A 16,921-nucleotide genomic window follows, 5' to 3' on the forward strand; every position below is an offset into this window, starting at 1 on the left:
ATTTTTGTTGCATAATTTTAACATTTGACTTCATTGTTGTAATGAAATTCAAATCCAATCATTTTCATGGATTCATCAAATATTTAACCGTATGATTTTTTTCTTCTAATCCAAATAGTTATGTGAGAAAAAGAATAAAGATTCTGTTTATTATTGAATAGAGTGCATGAGGAATAAGAAAGTGAAATTGTTTTATTGAATTATAATATTTGTATATTGCACGCGAAAGACAACGTGCAGTTAGGAGAAGGATTCTCCAGAATGCTAAGTTTTGTGCAGCACTACGATGTCACCGGACTCAACTCCCTTAGAAAGGCTTCTGTACTTAATAAACAGAATAGGCGTAAGAATATTAAAACAACAAGGTTTAATATAATGTTTAAAATCATTTGTATATGGCATCATAAGCATTCAATTATAAATAGAAATTTTATTGAAATTAACACATGCAATACGTGTTAAACGCTCACCAAAGGTGACTAATTGCATAATATTGTTAAAATATGTATCATATCAATATTTTTTAAATATTAATGATGATCTTACTAATAGTGCTGCATATTTTTTCACAAATGAATTGGAAATGAAGACTAAAGGGATTAAATATTTCTCATGAAATCATAGCATTAACAAGCATCTTAAAACTATTCCATTCACCAAACCTTAGCACTTTTATTTCAGAAGTTATTCAATTATAAAATGACGGTGCTTCATTTGCATTCATGTTATATTGTATTGAAATTTAGATCTATCTAATATTAAACAGCGGAATTTATCATTCGCATATTTTCTTTGTTTGTATTATACTAACTTTTACATTCATGCGTTATTCACAGTGGATCTGGTTAGCATTTGAAAATACTGGGTAGGTTTTCTCTAAAAAGAAAATTTGATACTAGGAGCTGCAAATGAATATGATACGATCCTATTTCCAAGAAAATAAGTTTATACTTTTCAGCGTATTGAAATGTTTCTTAAATAAGTTTATACTTATCAATATACTTGAAATCAATCTTGTACAAGAGCATAACCAATGATGAACTTAGTATTTAGTATATATATATTGCCTTTCCACACCTCTTTAAAAATGTGAAATAAGTGCCTAAAATTATATATCTGGAGCATCCCTCAAAATTGATACTTGCAGTTTTACATTTCCCATTTCTTTGTCTCCAGTCGAAATGCAGATGTACAAAATGAAGCATCGCCCAAATGAATTTAGTCAATTTGCGCCTTAGATAGTGTATAATATGAGGTTCCACATCTAATAAACTGATCAATTTATTCCCAGTTTAACACATTTTTGATTTAACATCATGATAATGGTTATTTTACATTAATTTTTTCGTCTTAGTAGCTTTATAAAAACTGACCGCCTTTGGCGACCAGTTTATTCGCCCAGATTATTAGCTGTCAAATGATTTATGACATGCATTTAAGAACAAATTCACTTATGTATTTGATATGACTGAAAAGCATGAATTCCATTGAATTACTGCAAATTGAGATATTACGAAGCAAAAGCGGAAATGAAAATCCTGCCACAGAGCTAATGATTGAGGAAAACATGCGATTGAATGTTTTGATGGATGAGTTTGAATTCCATCTAGCATTTAAACAGAGCGTTATAGGTAATGGATTAAATTGAAGTAAAAATTTTATTAAAACTGATTGAAAAATTCTACAGAAATAAAATTAATATCATATAAAGTTAATTTTTTGAGGTCTTCAATTAATGTAAAGACTCTCATCAGTAATGCATTCTATTAGCAAATGATTAGCACATGCAAAATCCATTAAAGCAAATGAATATGACTAATCTATTTTTGCAATGATTAAAATTTCATTATAAACAAGAAAAAAAAAAACTTTTGAAAGAGTTCTAATAAAAATATTAGAAAAAAAATGGGCAAGTGATAATTTACTTCAAATAGCCTAAATTATTCTTTTTGTAATTTGATGGCGTGAAGAGGCCAAAATAGGCTCACCTAAATTCACTCCCTTGTTATTTATTCCTTCAAAGAAATGAGATTTTTCTCTATTGCGATAATTGTTTTTAATGATACAAGTACAATATTAGTTATATAGTAAATTTTGACATCACCGAATAAATCAATTTTAGTTAAACTTAGTTATATCATATTTACATTCCTTTCAAGGCAATACTAGAGCTAGTTTGGAATGGATACAAAAATTTTGAACCGTAATCAGATGACGGCAACGACATTTGGATTGAGCGTTCTGCTCCGCACTAGCAGAGTATGGGGCATTTGTCCCACACGAATTTAGCCGGCGCTGGACTCGCTTAAATAACGATTCCTCCATGGAAATTCCCTGTTCCGAAACGGAAAACTTACTACCAAGTTTTTAATAACATCAAAAGCTCATAATTGAATTATTTCTCTACTATTTTACAGTTTTTTTTCACGGAGTATTTATGGTTTTCTGATGAGATTTCGTAATGGAGGTGAAAATGCAATTTTATGTCTGTAATAAAAGACTGTAGAGAAATAGATTTATATACAGAATAGTGATATTCTATAGAATGAAACATAAGAATATGCTTCTATAAATCTCCTTCTACAGATTATTAGCTTTTGTTCCTACTCCCCCCCCCCTTCTTCTTTAGCCGATAACTTTTACTAAATGAAGACATCAGAAAATGAAAAATACATTTCCAAGTCTATTGACTAGTATGGAGAAAAAATTGAACAATACGATGATAGTTTGGAATGAATTTTTAAAATACTCACATAATAGTGCAACAGTGTAACGAAAGTGTGACGCGTCGTGCGCTACTACGTCGTACATTTTTAGTTTTAGTTTTATTAGCGTCCCGTTTCGAAGCAACACTAGGGTTAATTTGGGACGGACCTCGTCATTTTGAACCGCGGTCAGATGACGAGGATGACACCCAAGCTGGCACCCCCTCTCCAAGCTTCCACACCACACCATCGGGAAGGCGCTTGGCCCCGACGGATTTAACCTGCACCAGACCCGCTTACAAGATGGTTCTTCGGTGGAATCGGATCTAGAACCTAAGATTGGCCTCCGGTTCTGACGATAAAACCTTACTACAGGTGAACGCGGTCTACTACATCGTACTAGAGAAAGATATAGCGCAGAACAACTAATATCATCAGATGCTCAAACAACCTAAGCAGATTTTATTCATGAACCAGCTGAAGTTGTCCCGGTATTTCTATAATAAAGATGTTCTTCTTCTTCCGGACCCGCATAAAATCATGCATCTCTGGCAAGACAGTGAACATGAGGAGTATTCAGATTTTTATTTTCAGAGTCCCGCACTTCAGAGTTTTGGGTTTTGTAGTGTACTAAAGAAAACTGCACATATATTTTGGATTTTAAAATCGAATGAAATCAAAATTCAACAAATAATACAATTTTATTAATAAGATCACACATCATATTTCAATTTTTTAAATCTTAGCGTTTTCGAGTTATCACGATTCCATGCATGAGAATGTGAAGTAAACTGCCAGTCATACCTTTGATTTGATTCAGAATTTCATTAGGATGTTGACTACATTTTAAATATTAAAACCATATACTAAATTTCATTTATCTGAGTATCACGTTTACATAAAAGCGAATGTACAGATTCACAGATGCCCACCCTCTGTTAGATTTAGATCGGATCTACATTTTAGATGTTTAATCTGTGTGCCAAATTTAATCCATATATCTCTTTGTATTTTGAAAATATTGTGTTTACTTATATTCGGCAAGCCAGATTTCTTGTAAATGGATTTAGTTAAAAAGTTAACAGAAATCAGAAAGGTGATGGAAAGACCACATACCAAATTTAATCCAATTAGCTCAAAGAGTTTTTGAGTTATCGAGTTCATAGACAGACAAAATACATAATTCCAAAACTGTATTTTCATACTAGGGGAGTTCTGAAAAACGGAGATTCAACAAAATCTTGATTCGATTCTTTTTTTTTTTTTTTTTTTGACGACTGCAGTATTTTTTTTTTTTTTTTGTATACGAAAAAGTAACAAAGAGAAAAATAGATCTTTGTTTGGTGAATTTTATATAAACCCTGGAAAAAAATTACAAGTGGTCATTTCTTTTCTTCCGAAAAACTGTAAACTAAAAAAACTCAGTTTTTTTTTTTTTTTTTTTTCGTATACGGAGTATACAGTGAGAATGTATCATACACATCTAAAAATTCAATCTCTAGATTTTGTCAAAAGTAAAAAATCATAGGTATATACAAAATATATTTATACAATTAATACAATAAATATTAAAAGAAAATAAACTTGGTTAAAGTGACTATCTTATTAAAGGATGGATCTGAAAATATGCACTGCTTGGGGCCTCAAGATGCTTGAATCCGCCATTACTTATGAGAATAAACTTACATTATGGCTGGCAACTATATTTGGTGGAAAGAAACAATGCAGCTCATTCAATAATTTTACTATATTCACTACAGCTAAAACTAAGTTTTCAAGACTCCCACCCACTTATCATTCTTTATCTTTGTGATATGTAACTGAGCATTTTCATCCGCAAGAGCACTTTTCCTATGGGATCTTCAGGCTTCTTCGTGCTGAGTGCTTAAAGCGAAATTGTCGATTAACACTTACAATTTTTAAAAACAAATTAAGTGCACTAATCAGCCAACAGACTATGAAGTATAGCAATTCATTGTTACTGAATAGAAGATGAAGATTTTTTTTTGAAAATTTTTAAATTGATTTGCAATTAATTAATATGCCAAGTATACTTGAGTCGCAAACTGAAGCTTTTTTACTTAAAGAAAAGAGCTGTAAGTCCTCGCATACAGAAAATATTATGGTGCAATCCAAGACATAAAGTTAACAGTAATACCACTTACCATCTAATAAAAGTGATAGGAGATTAGGAACTTTTGAGCTTGTACACTTAGTTTAAACATCTGCATATTGATGAAACAACACAAAAAGCAACGAATTCAAGAAATAATGTGTACTTAGTTCACCAATAACTTGGAGAAATCGTACTGTGTTGTACAAAAACCGTGCCGTTCATGAAATCCGGGCTGATAATATTCATACTGTTAAAGTTTGACACACCGTTTAAGTTGACACCGTACTGTCAGAATAAGGTCTGTCGCAACTTTTTCACCGTTATGCGTTTTCTGCTACCCAATCAGATGACGCTTTCTCTTTGGAAGTTTATCGAGTTGATTTGTTGAGAATTCAGGGATATTTATGGATTCCATGTGGCTTCTGCCTTAAATTAGAATGTGTACTTGAAGGTATAAACTGACTAAAGTAGAGCTTCTATAGACATTAAGACGGGTTACGAAACGAACGGGAAACGACAAACGAAAAGTTGCACCAGATACCATATTTGTGGACTGTATTATCATGTGAGAACATGACGTTGTTTCGGTTTGGGGTTTTTGAAGCCTAAAATGCACAGGCAGAAAAATGGGCGATTTATCACTTTTCAGGCATCAATTTTTCGCTTTTAGGGTTATTAAAAAATGATAAAGAAGGTTGTCACATTTGGCGACTTATTGCCAACGAAAAGTTACAACTTGGCTAGAAGTCCGCCATGTACCCGAATCTCCTGTATGGTTAATAAAGGGCAGGGTCGTAAGAAGCACACAGAAGAAAACAGGAAACAACACAAAACAGCGAGGAGAGGCATATAAGTTTTTTAAATTTTCGATTTTTCTAGCTGGCAAAAAAAATTTTGGAGCTCGAACGGTTTTGAGATTAAAAAACAACTACAAAAAACAAACAAACATCGTTTTTTAAATATCGAAGCATGAGTAATCTGATAACCACGCGATTCTTTCAAACCGGCTTTTCAAGAAAAAAAAGTTTAGAACTTGTTTGATTTTGAGATGATCAACAATCATCGCTTTTCTAAATGTTAGTGATTGCGAAATATGAGTCTTGAGAGAGCATGATATTTTTCTGTTGGATTGATACTATGTGACTAAAAAAAGTAATGTTACTCGCATAATAATTTGAAATTTGTGATAGCAGATATCAACTCTTTTAATGATATACATTTTTTATGAGCGCAGCTTCGAACTACTGCTTAAATAACTACTGACTTGAAACAAACCGTAACCGATGCTTGCAGCAACATCAGTGGTGACCAGTTTCAAAATATCTACAAGCATATAATCAGAAGAACCCAGTTATGTATTGGAATTGGAGGAAAAGCGTTTGAGAATGCCTTTGTGAATTGCTTTCTCTTTCTATATTAGCTACTATATAAGAATTCTGCTGGTATAATTCTTTACAAAGATGCACTTGCGATTCAATTGTTTTCTTTTTAATTGTTCAATTCTTTTTACAGATACAAGTATGCAATTTTTGAATACTAGATAAAGAAGGGAAGTAACTTTAATGAACTAATTTTGTCAAGTATTAAAATTCAAAAAGTGCAACATCTTGAAAATTAATTGTAGGACTATCGCATTAACATAATCTGATTTTGTACTTATTTTGGACACGTCTGATAAAAAAAGTAAAAAAAAAAAAAAAAATCAACATTTTTGAGATACTATGCATTTACTGCATGTATTAAATGTCTGAGAATAACAAACAAGACGATAAATGGATTTTTTTTTGAAAACTGAATGGCTAAAATTACTTTCATACAGAAGCATTTTGTTTTAGATGGAAAACTGCTTTGTTGCTACAGTTGTAGACTTTTAGAGTTTCCTTACAAATAAATTTCTTGCACTTTCTTTTTAATACATTTCTGATTGTAAAGCCTTTAGTATTCTTTGCAAGGCAATATGCTATAAAATTCAAATTTTGAAGCTAATACGCATTTAATTCTACAAAGATTTAATTTTTTTAAATCACTACGTATTTTGAAATAATTCCTTAAATATAGCAATTTCATTTTGTCTTTCCTTTGCATTGTCTGCAGATGGATTAAATAATTATATCATGCATTAGGAATTTATTTTTGTTTCAATCCTTAAAGGATGTATTCTCCGGCAGTTTTTACATTTGAAATGAATTGCAACAAATAACGCAACTGACACTTTAATACAAATTTTGTAATTTGATGCAAGAATGAAATTCGCCAATAGTACGTGAAATATTTAAACAATGAAGACATGTTATTTATAACTTTATAATGCAAGATATATAAAAAAATGTCTCATAGATCATAACCACCTATCGGGGGGCATTCCTAAAAAAGGAAATACGAAGCTTTCGGCAAGGTGGTTAGTTCTGGCTTCTTTGTTGTGGGGTTGACTGCCTCCATATAATGGGAAGATAGCTAGTACAGGGGGTGGGCCGGTTATGACCATTAGGATTCGAGTATAGTTCTTAGCGTGACGATGCAGGACATTCAGTTCACCCCAGGCAATTACAGACAGGCCGGGTATAGCTCTTTTGAAATACATCCTAACTATAAAGGGTAGGAATCTTAACTCCATGATTGAGTTTTTAAGCATATTATTAAAACTGCTAATAGAAAGTTGCATTTACAGAATCTATTTTGTTAAACATTCTTGTCCAATCAAGATTTGAAATGTTTTCAATGTAAGGTAGCATCAGTTCATTCAACCATGCACACAAAATTTGAAGAATAACAAGATGAATTCAATATCTCAACAAATAAAAAGACGATAAACGTGAAATATCGTCGTTGAGCCATTTCCATCTCTTTTCTTTCATACAACAAACTGATATTCTTTAAAGATTAAACACACACACACACACACACACACACACACACACACACACACACACACACACACACACACACACACACACACACACACACACACACACACACACACACACACACACACACACACACACACACACACACACACACACACACAAAACAAATTCCGATCATTTACAATTTTTTGAAATCAAGAAATAAGGATGTTTGCAATATGGAATTGTTTCAATTCATTTCTGGGAATTTCAAATTTAAGTGCGAAGCTACTTCAGCAATTTAAAATGGGTCGGTGTAGATAAATTTCTCGCAGTTCCACTTAGAATGTATTCTCAATTTTTTCAAGAATATAATGGAAATGCCATTTTTAAGGATATATTACATATATTTTATAAAAGGATTAATCGTGCATTATACATGAGGGAGCTGCTAACAGATCTCACATCCTGTATGGCGCCATGTTGCGTCATTGATCACATGATGCTTTCCCGCCGTAAGTGGCAGACGAGAGCTTGACACTGAGACGGTAAGACGTACCGCTCACGCATCTTTTTAATCTTAATAAATATATTTCACATACAAATGCTGGTCATCGCCTTTCCCCACATTTTTGGGCTCGACCTTTCTCATGAATACTCCTAGCAAATCCCACCAAATAGCCGAAATCTTGTGGTCGTTAGTAGGACTCATTTAGGATGTTAAAAATTTTCACAAGAGTAGATTTTTGCTGTGAATGATTTACTGGACTGATGAATGGACGTTGGTGCATGTTTTTCATATATATGACTCAAGTGAAAAAGATTCAATTACTTCATGTTATTGTGCAACTGTGCTGACATATACTGGCCGCTTTAAAAAAGGAACATCATCCTGGTCGACATTTCTAAATTAAAGGAGAAAATAAGTTTATGGTTGTCTTGAAATATTAATAGAAATAAATGAAAGCTTATCGGTTCAGAATTTCAAATAGTATTTAAAGCGAATTCGAATCAAGACTATCTTAGAGAAATGCAAAGTAATAGAGAAAATCCATTGGCTTCGTGGCCACAATTTTTATTAACTCAAAACGGGGTTTCCTGTCTTGGAAAGTGAAACTAAGGAATTGCTAGAACAGGAGTTTAAATGAGCCTTTTGATGCCAGATGGTAGTGAAATTAATCCATGATAATTAAAGTCATAGCTATCATATTCTATGAGGCTGTAACATTCCCCGTTTCCCAGTACTGATAAAACATTTACAGCCAACTGTGTCGTCGCTGTTACTTACTAAACTCCTCGAGATAGCCAGATGGTGGATCTTTTCACCTGGGTGGTCTCGCATCTGTTCATTAGTGACTACAGTGAAAGACCACATGTGGGAATTCCTCGTCCAAGAGATATTGGCAGTACCTTCAAAGAGAAAGGGGTGTCCAAACATCTGGATGATAAATGTTTCTCATTGTGAAAGGACTATGATAACTCCGTGTTCCAGAAATGTTCCGTGTTATGAAAGGTGCATCACACAAAGGACCTTCCCACGACCGACTGGCGCCACTGAGAGAGCATATTGCTGAACTCCGATTGGCCGAAAGAGAGCTCAAATGACCAATGTAAATTAAGAGGCGGAGATTATCGCCGAAATAAAGTGCGGAGATTTTTTTTTAGAGGAGGGAAGAAACGAATTGCAGGGAGACTGTTGGACTACGCCCACGAGTTCGGAGTCCGAGAACCTACTGAATTTCAAGAAAGCCCCTCGACTTCGACTGTTGTGTCTCCTACTTCAGGTGTAAATAACTATTTATTTAACCAAGAATAGAACAAGTTGTTCTTTTGTATATATATATAGGGCTGTAAAATAAAGAATTGACTGGAAATTCTGCTTCGTTATTTGATCAGTCTAGATCAAGACATTACAATTCAGACATAAAAAGAAATTTTTTTTTAAAGCATACATATACACCAAACATCGAAATTTATACGAAGATTTTAAAAGCACTTTAATCACAATAAAAAATTTCTGAAATAATTTTGCTAAGAATATAATATTTTTTTAAACTCTTATTTAGAAACAAACAAAAAAGAAAGAATTTGTTTTTATTTTATTTTTATATACAATGTTCAATATAAAAGTAAAAAAGTAGGAAGATCTTGATAAAAAAATGCATGCGATAGACGATTCACAAATACATTAAATTGATAAATTACATATTACGAAGGTTACAAAACATTATCACAGAAAAATCATGCAGAAGTTCTATTACCACACATCTCCTCAATAAAAGTTCGAATCATGTTATAAAGCTATTTTTACAGTTGATAAGTATTCAGTCCAATTCAAAACTTTTTCTGAAAATGGCACCATTAAACATGCTTTGCAAATATGTTACAAATATTTTGATTGACTGAAAATTTATCAAAAGTTCATATGGTTTTGACTAAAGTGGTATAATTAAAAGGAATGATTAAGCATTTATTGTAAAAATTCTAAAAGTTACTCATAGCAATATTTTTCAAATTTCCACGATTAAAAATGCATATAATGCTATTAGAGAACAAACACATGCATACTAATCATAAATAAAATCACACACTGGGTTAAAATGAATATATCAAAACATCGATCAAGCTATCTAAAAAGAAAAATATGTTTTGACAAAACAAATTTTTGCCAAAAAGGTGACAAGAACGATTTCACAAGCATGTTACCTAGGAAATATGCTTCTTTGATTTTTTAAAAAGACAATATATTTAGTTTCCAAAACAAAAGAAATCACCTATGCTTCCTTCAAAATTAAAAATGAATGTTCACACCCGTTTAAAGAGGTATTCATTAAAGAAGCAAGCTTCTGTATTTAATGTTGAATTTAATGATTGAATAAAAATCTATTCAATTAAGAATATGCAATCAAATAGCAATTTAAATTGCAAGAAATACAGTAATGAGAATTGACACTTATATAAAGATTTCTTCGTTTAGCGAAGGTGCTGTAAGATTGAAGATGAATGAAGAACACTTCAGGAAAAATTACAGCCGGCTGTGCGAAATCGATCTCATATATAAGCATTTATTAGTGATTATTTTATTGAGGCAAACAGGTTAAAAAAATGGCATCACTTGTTAAATGAAGGTTAACTGAGAACAGGCTTCAGTCGAATCACATCCAAATGTTGCAGCACACGCATCTCACCTGGAACAACAGGCGGCGGAGTTGTTGGTTCCAGATCCTTCGTTTGGGACAGACTAGACTGGCGTTCAGGAACCTCGCCCAGAAGACTGTTCAGGAGTTTTTCTAGCCCCGTCTCGTCTAAGACGTCAAGGTTCTCTTTGGATTCATAGTTTTGTTCTGGAAGACAGGGTTTGGGAATTTCAGACTTGCCACTCGATTGCGTAGCACTGACGGCAGAACTAAGGCTGGGATACTGTTTGCAGTCCGAAAACGAATTTGAAGAGGTTATTGAATCTGATTGGAGAATGTTCGTATCCATGGAAACTCGAATATGTCGAATCTCATCTCTCTTCAGATTTAGAGACTTTTCTTCGGATTTATTTGAGAGACTGGATTGGTTGAAATTTGTATCTCGTTTCGATCCAAAATTTGTTGTTGTATCGGGCAAAATACGATCGTAGCATTTTTGCAAGGGCTGATCTGTTTGCATTGTTTTAAGAGTATTATCACTTGTTTTTTTGTCATCTGAATCCAAATGAGCCGTAGACATCAGATAAGATATATTTTCGGAAAGTGAACGCACTGCTTTCTGCCGTTTTTTGTCGGGAGGTTCGACAGAACTAGAGGTGCCATTTTCAGAAACACGTGGACTATGATTTTTGGTGATCTGATCGCGATTGTTTTTACAAAGATTTTCATAAAATTCTTTATGAAGGCTAACTTGCGGTGAAGGTTTATTCGAACGTTTAGGGCTGTCGAACCGATTTGCTGGAAGAGAAAGTTTTGGTTGTTGGTACCGATTATCCTTCGGATCTTTTAGAAGTTTTTGTTCGAGGTCTAATTGTTGTGTCAAATCGTTAAAGAGTTCATCAATAGAACATTGGTTTATTTCTGAATTTTTATCATTCGAGACAGGCAACACGTATTTTAGTGGAGAACATATAGTTGGTTTGTGATAATTAAAATTCTTATTTGAGCCAAGGCCTGTTTCACAAACAGATGATCGTCGTGGAAAGCGAGAATCGTTTATTCCCAAAATATCTTTATTCTTTGGCTTTGGAAATTTAACTTCATCATCGCTTAAAGAAATATTCGATATGCTGTTCCTGTCGGAAAGATTATCACTGCTCATTTTTAAACTCCGATACACATTCTCCAATTCTTCCATAGCACTATCTAAATTAGCAGCAGCAGACAGTTTTTCAGTATTTTCGTTTTTGAGGGTACTTTCTCCGTTAGTAATATTTTCACGAGTTAGATGAATTAATTTTAATTGTTGATCTTTACTTGTCTTTAGAGTCAAATCATTGCCAGCTGCATTAGTATCTAATTTGAGTTTGCTAGACGAATACCTGACAGGAAGAGAAGACACATCTTTCGGATTCACCAAACTGAAAGCCTCCAACTTGGAAGTATCGGATGCACTTGAATGCATCTGTTTGCTCTCAGATTTGCAGGAGCACGATAACTTGCTCTCAGGAAACAAATGGCAAAGGCAAGTTTCAGTTTTACTAGGTGGTGCTCTCCATTTCCCACAAGAGGGAAAATTAGACTTTTTTCTGTTTTCGAGACTGTTAAACATATATTCTTTCCTCTGTTCAATTTCCTGCCATTTACTTTTCCACATTTTATTCCTAGCATCATCTTCAGATGGAAAACCCGGAGTTTCAGTGCTTGAAAAATAACCTTTATTTTCAGTTTTCTTGATTTGCAATGCAGAAGAAAATTTTTTGTTGGCAGTTAGATTTGAAGTAGTCGAACAAACCGAGTTACCTATAGAACATAATTCATCTAAGATATTATTATCAATGAAATCGAAATTTCCACAAGTTTTTCTTCTTGAACTGAATAGTTCTTTAATTTTTTGTTTTTCAGAAGTATTATTTGGTGAATCCGTGAATTTTGCCTCTCCAGAAGATAAATCTATTTTAGAATCAAATTTTTCAAATATTTGAGAATAAGACAATGCAGGAACGTTGGATAAAAATACTTTCTTGCGTTCCAAACTGTTCTCCTGATTCAGAATCAAAGAGTTTTGGTGCTGTATGAGGGCCTTATTAATAAAAGTCATTGATTTAGGAGATCGTGGAGGTGGAGTAGGAGCAGATTTTGGAATGGGCGACGAGCGCATAGCAAGATCAAAGTTCGATGTTTTAATTTCTGATTTGGTATTGGACAGTTCATTTGGTTTTTCAAACGGGCGTCTAAGTTCCGTAGAAGCCATAAGTTCCGAATTTTCATGGTTTTGCATTTTCTGAATTCCGAATCTCTCATGAAAATCAGAACCACTTCTACGTTTCCTTTCTTCGTCCTCGATATGACGGATCCGGGCTTGCACGAAATGCATGGCGTTTTCCTTGCTAGGAAAATCGCTGAAATAATTCTTCTTAAGCATATCTGGGAAATTCGGCGATGGGCAGAAATCTGTCTTGATATCCAAATTGTTGTTGGAAAATTGAGTCCTGGAGGATTTTTCCAAATCTAATCGAATACCATCCCCTTCAGGATTTATGGAGAGACTCAAATTCTGCTTTCGTTGAACTTTTTTGACGGAAAACTCGTCCTGTGATCTTCTGCGGAGTCTTTTCTCACGAAGGTAGGACCTTGACTTCACATCACGAACGGATCTGTGGATTACTCCGTCGCTGTTATAACGGGTTATAGCTAAACGGGATTCAGCCTCCTCTTCTGAAGAGGAGGTGTTCCCGTACTTTTCTCTTGCTGCTTCGACCCGAGCTTTGAGAGCTATCATTCTTTCCTTGCGACTAAGACTGTCACTGGAACTGCGCGAGGATCTCTCCATGCTGTCACTGCTGCAAACAGTTAACCTTAAAGTGTCCATTGAGTTGCGCTGATCTTTTCGGTTCTCAGAGATTTTCTGATTCGAGTTTATTCCCGGTTTTGTTCGGGACAGATTGGCTTCCCAGTCGATAGCATTTTGATGCGTACGACTGGAAATTGCCGTCGTTTTACTTTCGGATTTAATCGTGGTGGCAGTTTCGTATGTTGAAGTTTCTTGTTTGGATGGTTTTAATGTGCTTTCCTTATCTGATTTGGTAGTATCCTCCTTTCCAGAGTTGGAGGCGTCACCCTTTCTGGGCTTCGGAACTGTTTCTTTTCTGGTAAGAACGGGACTGCTCTTCTTGTACTCGAGCGACGAACAGGACGTATCGGAACTGAGTGAAGTCTCTCTGCACTTCGCACCAGAGGATGGGATGGGCAGGCAGAATAGGTGGCTTGGACGATCGCACTTCTCTTTGCGCGGGGCGAATATCCGACTTTTTCTCCGAACTCTTTCTTTTTGCTCAAGTGCGGCGAAGATGAGCTTGTGATCAATGCCTTCACCACCAGCCCTCGCGTAAGAGGGGAGGCTGAGACTCTTCTGAACAGGTACGACCGCGCACTTCCGATGAGGACCGCTCAGGGTGGCAGCCTCCATCACCATGCCACAAACATCGCTTGATCAGTTGCCAACCTTCAGAAAGAGAGAAAAACATATAGTGAGTTTCATCATATACATAACACACACAATGAATTGTAACATGTGTATAAAGATTTTCGGACACTTAAACAAATTTTTAGCATTTGCATTGCAAATAATCCTCCATGTACATACATTTTCCTTAATACTATAAAACAGGTAATAAATAAAAGAATAATTATTTCAATTTTAAATTAATGTAAGAAGGTTTTCGTCCGATATGCTTCAAAGTTAGTGTGATTCATTTTTTTTAATGAAATCAAAATTTAAATAAAATTTGGAAGAAAAATATTTATAAACGAGCACTTCAAGAAATGATTATGAGCAAATTTGGTAATTTCAGTTCTGCGCGCGGACATATTTTGACTTTTGCTTTACGCATTACGCAGTTGCAGAAAGAATGCTTTCTGTGGTAATAAAATTTTCAAGTTGCATCATTTAAGAATGAAACTGTCAGGAATCGCGATCCAACTTTCTCGAAGTAAGATATAAATGAATGCAAAATGTTTTGCATTAATAAGCAAGAGAGAAGAGCAGCTCTATCTCTATGTGATAACAGAGCTGCCTCATTATTTTAGATCTATTTTAAGTACGCATTGATTTAGGAACTCATCAAATAACGCAACTATTTTATCAGCCAAGTAACCTTAATACCAATTATCATCACCATAACTTATCATCTTAAACTTGCTTGAGTGGATTAAGTGGGAATACAAAGGTCGATCAAAAGTTTCGTGTGACTCAACGTTCGCTGATCTACATAATACATAATGAACGATCTCTTTATTGTAGGAAATGAACTAGGTTATTTGGCCGCTCTAAGACGGATTTTCAATCCTGATACGGTGATAATAAATATTATAAACTTGAGCCCTAAACTGATAGGTTAATCAATAATATTAAAAATGGAGTTCTAAGAAAAGAAAAAAAAAATCTCTTTACAAATGAAATTTTGAAAATGATCTGCTACTGATTTAAAAAAAAAAGCAAAACGGAGAATTTATTATACGGAATAGATTTTATATTTTTGTTTTTAAAAATATTTTTTTCTTCATGGTAAGATTAGTTTAATAGTTCATCAAAACTAATATAATACAAGATAATATTTTCATTAGACGATGTTTTATTCATAAAATTTGGCAAAATTGTGAAAACTTTGTAAAATCTTAGTCAAACAAAATTCAAAAGTTTTATACAATTTAAAAATCAATAAATAATCATGCAGATTTCTAAAGACGCACTTTTTTCTCTTCTGTGGCATAAAATCTTATTACGATAACAACATAATCATAGGATGGTACGAATAAAAGGCATCATGTAATTCTAGAATACATAACTATGCTATAAAGGATTACAAACTATGTATATAAGAGCTCTTTTATTATTCTTATTGCAATAAGTCTACAGTCAATACTTTAATTTCTTAAGATTGCATACAGAACAATGAAGTATATTTCTATATTCCTCAAACATCATTTTCTTTAAAAATTCCCATATTTCAAGTTAAAAAAGTGCACAAAAGGTCCTTATAATAAAAAATAAGAGGCCAATTACCTAATCTAGAAAATCATACCTTTCAAGATCACATTTTAGGAAACTCACTGGCAACAATTTCTACTGGTATTGAAACTATTGGAATAAGATCCACAACTCCTGTATAATGTAATATTTTCAAATTAATTTATTTGGATTTCTCTCTAGGAGATTTTTAAAACTTCTACAACACTTTTAAGTCAATAACTCTTTTTTCCAGGTTATATCACACACCTAAAGATTTCTCAGAACCTGAAAGTTTTCCCTCACAATCTAAAGTCATCATTTCGTTTTCAAATGCATGAATGATGCACAAAAGCATTCCTAACCTCTCACTCAGCTCAGGGGTGGGAACGGGAGTAAGAATACTATAAAGATCGTCTGAATTCTAGGCAAATCGTCTGCAACTTCTAGGTCGCGATCCCTGACCCTGCACATGCCGAGTGTCAACCCATAAGAGAAGTTCTATTTTTCTCCCCCCTGCGCCCCCTTATTCATCGGATGTTGTGTCGAGTTGCACAGAACAGCTGTCTCGTTCTGTCACTCGGCAAAGCAGTTTTACAGAAACACATTGCCGGCTAAGCACATCATCAAGTCGTTCCTAACTCATTTGCGTTTCAATGCGCAATACAATCGGTTGGTGACAATCCTTATTAACCATATCAATTTTTATGTATTTCAAGCTGGTTTGGAATTTCGGGAATTCATGCAAGAGCATTGGTGACAATTTTAAGAAGCGAACCTCATAAATTAATTTATAAGTATAAAATAGCTTTCTCTCTTTACAGTGAGTTCGATACACCACATATTGTTCAGAATTGATACGTTGAATAGCAAAATATTTATTTTAATTGAATGCTAAAAAATGTATGAACTCTTTCGCTTTCTTTGCAGTATACGTACAACATTTTTGTACCAGATATCAAACTTAAGTAAAAACAAGTGATTGGAGCAAATGATTTTAGCAAACATGTAATTTACGAATATATGATTTATTCAGATGTGCATGCAATACCATTTTTATGATTTATTAAAGCATGCAATACCATTAGAAGCTTAAAATACGATTTGAGGCA

The 16,921-nt window shown here is 33.9% G+C and overlaps 1 protein-coding gene across 4 annotated transcripts in view; it reads right to left on the reverse strand.

Moving 5' to 3' along the window:
• The window catches only part of LOC129954801 (serine-rich adhesin for platelets-like), a 117,750-nt gene that overhangs the window by 26,942 nt on the left and 73,887 nt on the right, over window positions 1–16,921 (reverse strand). For all 4 annotated transcript variants that reach the window (XM_056068171.1, XM_056068172.1, XM_056068173.1 and 1 more), the window contains exon 2: window positions 10,853–14,306. In XM_056068171.1, coding sequence (XP_055924146.1) covers window positions 10,853–14,276 — 3,424 coding nt within the window. In that variant the 5' untranslated portion in view covers window positions 14,277–14,306. The remainder of the gene's footprint in view (window positions 1–10,852; window positions 14,307–16,921) is intronic.

Source organism: Argiope bruennichi, chromosome 2, assembly GCF_947563725.1.
Source record: "Argiope bruennichi chromosome 2, qqArgBrue1.1, whole genome shotgun sequence".
Lineage (NCBI taxonomy): Eukaryota > Metazoa > Arthropoda > Arachnida > Araneae > Araneidae > Argiope > Argiope bruennichi.